The 4,366-nt window shown below is 43.7% G+C and overlaps 1 protein-coding gene across 1 annotated transcript in view; it reads left to right on the forward strand.

The window, feature by feature from the left end:
- The window catches only part of ABCA3 (ATP binding cassette subfamily A member 3), a 282,235-nt gene that overhangs the window by 239,382 nt on the left and 38,487 nt on the right, over window positions 1-4,366 (forward strand). Inside the window, exons 28-29 of the mRNA XM_015571175.1 lie at window positions 2,879-3,004; window positions 3,205-3,399. Of these exons, the coding sequence (XP_015426661.1) occupies window positions 2,879-3,004; window positions 3,205-3,399 (321 nt within the window). The remainder of the gene's footprint in view (window positions 1-2,878; window positions 3,005-3,204; window positions 3,400-4,366) is intronic.

Consider the following 4,366-nt stretch of genomic DNA (forward strand, 5'->3'; position numbering starts at 1 on the left):
ATATTATTGTTTATTTCAGTCAGTGTATGCTTAATTTCTAATTGGTCCTTTTTCATATCCTTGAAGGTCTCACTAAATTTCTCTGAGGTTTCTAGAAGATTCTTTAGTAACCTTATAACCATGGTTTTGAACTCTATATCCAGTAGTTTGCTTTCATCCATTTCTTTCATTTGTGACATGTTTCTTTGTGTCCTCATTTTGGTTGCTTCCCTGTGTTGATAGAGTGGCTTTGTGTGCTAGATGTCCTATGGGGCCCAGTGGCTCAGCCTCCCCAATTACCTGGGTTGGACACTCTTGGTGCACCACTTTGTGGGCTGTGTGCACAGTCTTGTTGTAGTTAAGCCTTGATTGCTGTTTTTATCACTGGAAAGAATTGACTTCCAGGCCAATTGGCTGTGAGGACCAGTTGTGTCTACAATGGAAGAATTTCTGTGCTGGAGACACCCTTATGGGGCAGGACTTGCTTCAGTGGGGCTTTGGCATTCACTGAGTCTACCCCCTGAGTGTGTCTCTTATGGATGTGAAGAGCTGTAATCTTGATGGTCTCACTCTGACCATTGGGTACACTGGCTCTTGGATCTCCAAGGAGGTGCAAAGTCAGCCACTGCCTGAAACCACCCAGCAGGAACTACAGAGAGATCTGCAGATTCCTCCTCTTTATTTGGGGTTTGGAGGTGCCCAGATGAGGCCCAGCTTCAAAGCAATGCAAGCTGCTGTCAAGCCTTGGGCCTTCTTTTGGAAGCTCTTGGGCTCTCTGACCCAGATGCAGTTTGTTAGGTTTTAGATTGCAAAAGGCCAGGCCATTAATATTCAAAAGTCTGCAAACAGCTTCAGTAGGGTTGTTAATTGGGTGGGGTAGGGTCCCAGGGAATCACCAGGGCAGAGCAAACAACAATGGCTGCCCATCAGCCCTGCCCCGAAGAGGTCTCTGTGTCCCGCGGCACCATGCAGGAACAATGATCACTGCAAGCACCTCTGAGAGAAAACCACCCTCGTGTTCCGGCCCAACGCCAGACAGTCCAGTTTCCCCCTGTATGAGTCTGGGTCCCCAGAGTCTCGCCTAGAACTGGAGTTCAGAGCAGTCAGGAGCTTGTATCTCCTTCCTGATTGAAAACGACAACCACATACCCAATTACCAGCCCGTTTCCACATGCACCTCTGTACCTCCGCACCTCCTCCCAGTCTCAGTGCACTTTTCTCTTTCCTTCTAGTTGTATAACTTCTACTCAGCCACCCTTCCCGTGATTCTGGATGATATCCATTTTGTCTTTGGTTTTAATTTTGATGTGGCTGGCGAGGAAGCAAGTTCAGGTGTTTACCTATGCCACCATCTTCCTTTCCTTGGAGCATAGCTTTAAGCATAGATACATATAAGTTCTTTTCCTGCGATCCTGAATTTTCCATTTTTTACACCTAGCTATTACTAAACTGCGTAAACTGCTCTCCTTACCTTACTTTTTGCTTTTTGCACGTGATTCACTGGAGTGTCCTTTCACCTTGTAATTGTAGTTCCTCCCATACTCAGGCTCCACATTGGGCACCACATATGCTGCATCAGCACAGCCAAGGGTGAACCTGAGGGGAGGGGTGGTGAAGGATTGAAGAAAAGACAGACAAGAGAATATAGCTGGGGCTCGGTGGATCTCCCATGCTTGGATGAGGACAGAAAAGACCCAGCCTGCAAGATGATCCTTTATTTTATAGTCTGATTAAAACAAGGGTAGATGAACATGTACACACAGATGTTCTTGTTTTGGCAACACTTGCAGCACCTCCCACAGCCAATTAGCTACTTAGGAAGGAATTAGGGAGGGCTACAAGGTCAGGCGTTATTATAATAGGAGAGCTCTGCCCTCCAGGCTGGGACTTGTTTGTGGCCCTTCCATAGGTTAGCTTGAGGCTTGACCCTAGAGCAGCTCCCTACAGCTTCCCTTCCTTATGGAACCCTCCCAGGTTTTGGCACCAAATTTTAGGGTCGCCAAAGGAGAAATGCAGGAGGCAAAATGTATTAAGGGATTATGAATTTATTAGATCATCTTGATACCAGATGGGCTGAGCCCCATAATGGCATCAGCACCCATGGACAGGAAGTCAGAGATTTTAAAGGACTCTAGGCAGGTTTTTTCTGGGTGGAGAATTCTCTGGGAGGGTCCAGATCCCTAGGAAGATCCGGAGGCGGAAGAAGAAGAATCTTAGCAAGTGGTATGTGGTCTGAGCGAAACAGAATGTGGTCTAAGCCAAAGGGAATGTCGGCTGTGAAGTGGCCGAAAGGTCAGTTCCCTGGAGAAGGGCGATGGATTCAATTTTTCAGTCAGACCTAACAGTTATTTTGCAATATCTATCTTGAAAATATAGAGCATAGGGGGCTTAAGAAAAGTCTAGTTAAGTCTTGCTGATTTTTTTAGCTCTCACTGTTTCTTTTTGGCAAAATTTATTTATTATTAAAAATTTATGACTGTATTTTTTAGAGTTTTTTATCCTCTTGAGATAACTTCCTTCTTAAGAATCCGAGTGATAAAAACAAAACAAACAACAAAAAAACCACACCCATTTACCTGAATATTTTAAATTCTGTCTTTTAAAGATTTAAATTTCACAAATTAGCATGTTAATTCACACTCGTTCTAGTATATGAAATAACCTTTCCTTCTCCCCTGGGCTACCCCCTCCTTCTAGTGATGAACTGTTTATTATTTAAAACTTAGTCAAAGTGTACATGGGATGCTGAGCTGATATCCAGAAATTTCTTGAATTGACTCCAACCTGCAGTTTTGACATCTTTGAGATTATCCTCCAGGTTAGGTTTCATGAAGCCATTCAGTCTAGACCAGAGGTCTAAAGGGTATCCACTTCTGTAACTTTTGTCTTGAAAATACAGGGGAAAGTGTCTGAGGAGTTATCTGGGGAATGTGAAGATGAAGACGTAGAAAATGAAAGAAAGAGGATCCTGGAGCAGCCGCAGGAGCTGCTGAACTCTTCAGTGCTTATTAAGGAGCTCATAAAGGTAACACCGTTCACTGTCCGGCATAAGCTGGCTCGTTGCCAGCCCAGAGCGTGCCACTGGTGTCCAGGGCTCACTATGCTTCCTCGGGGTCTGTGTCTATTTCCCAGTGTAATGGAAGAATTTTTATTGTCTGAAGATAGTAGTCCATGGGGTTGTTTTACTTGACCTACAAATATTCTTTACTATATTGCTTTTTTTAGATCTATTTTAAGTGTCCAGTCATTCTGGCTGTGAAAAATATCTCCATTGCAATCCAAAAGGGGGAGTGCTTTGGATTGCTTGGACTCAACGGAGCTGGAAAAACTACCACCTTCCAAATTTTGACTGGAGAAGAGACCGCTACCTCTGGGCATGTGTTCGTTGACGGCTTTAGCATCACTGACAATATCCAAAAGGTAAGACTCTATGACTGTCTGAGATGTGAGGTGCATGATGAGGGGGGAACCGGTCACAGGCAGATGGCAGGAGGGTAGATAGGAATTGATATGATACTGTTGACACAGATTCGGGAGAGATAGTGAAGCATCAAAAGCAAAATCAAGAGTATGTTTGAAACTGTTAGCGTAAAAGGTAAGTTCTGTAAATATCTAGAATATGCCAGGCAGGGTGCTGTAAGGAAAGAAAGACTGGCCTGAAGGAGAAGGTGACCTGAAATTGAGTTGCAAACTGAAGCTTTGATTCCTCTTGGGGGGGAACAGGATGGCCTGACTGAGCAATCCCAAATTGAAACCAGATAGCTGGCCTCTGTATCCCTGAAAAGCCAGTCATTAGCTGCGCATGCTACATGAGAGGACATAACCTTGAAAAGAAACCAAGTGGGGAAAACATTCAAGAAGGAGAAAATGGTCAAAGATGTCAAGTTCAAGGAAGTCTCAGGCATGGTAAAGCCCGAATAGGGTCCATTGGCTTTAGTGACTAGAACTGCACTGATGAACCGCACTGATGCACTGGGGCTGCCCTAAGGTGGTAATGGGAGCTGGGATGGTGCATTCTTTCCTCTCCAGTTCATTGAGCACCGCCATCAGAACATCAGAAGATAGTGCTAGGAGAGCCTGCATATTGTAGGACAAGCATGTCAGAGTCAAAGGCTAACACGGGCCAAATAATCAAGGTGTAAGTTTCTGTGGGCCGCAAAAAAAACCCAAAGCTTCAATTTTCATAGAAACGTAGATTTATTTCAATAAGACATGCTGAATACAAAGGGCTGAAATAAATGAGTCGTTAACATAAAATAATAGAACATTTTAATAAAAATTAGTATTTTTTCTTGAACATTAACTTACCAGACACTGAGTAACTGTACAAATAAGCATAATGCAAATAAATCTATTTTTCTTGTTCTCCGAAAGTGAAATATTTCTT

Source organism: Myotis davidii, unplaced genomic scaffold (assembly GCF_000327345.1).
Source record: "Myotis davidii unplaced genomic scaffold, ASM32734v1 scaffold970, whole genome shotgun sequence".
Classification (NCBI taxonomy): domain Eukaryota; kingdom Metazoa; phylum Chordata; class Mammalia; order Chiroptera; family Vespertilionidae; genus Myotis; species Myotis davidii.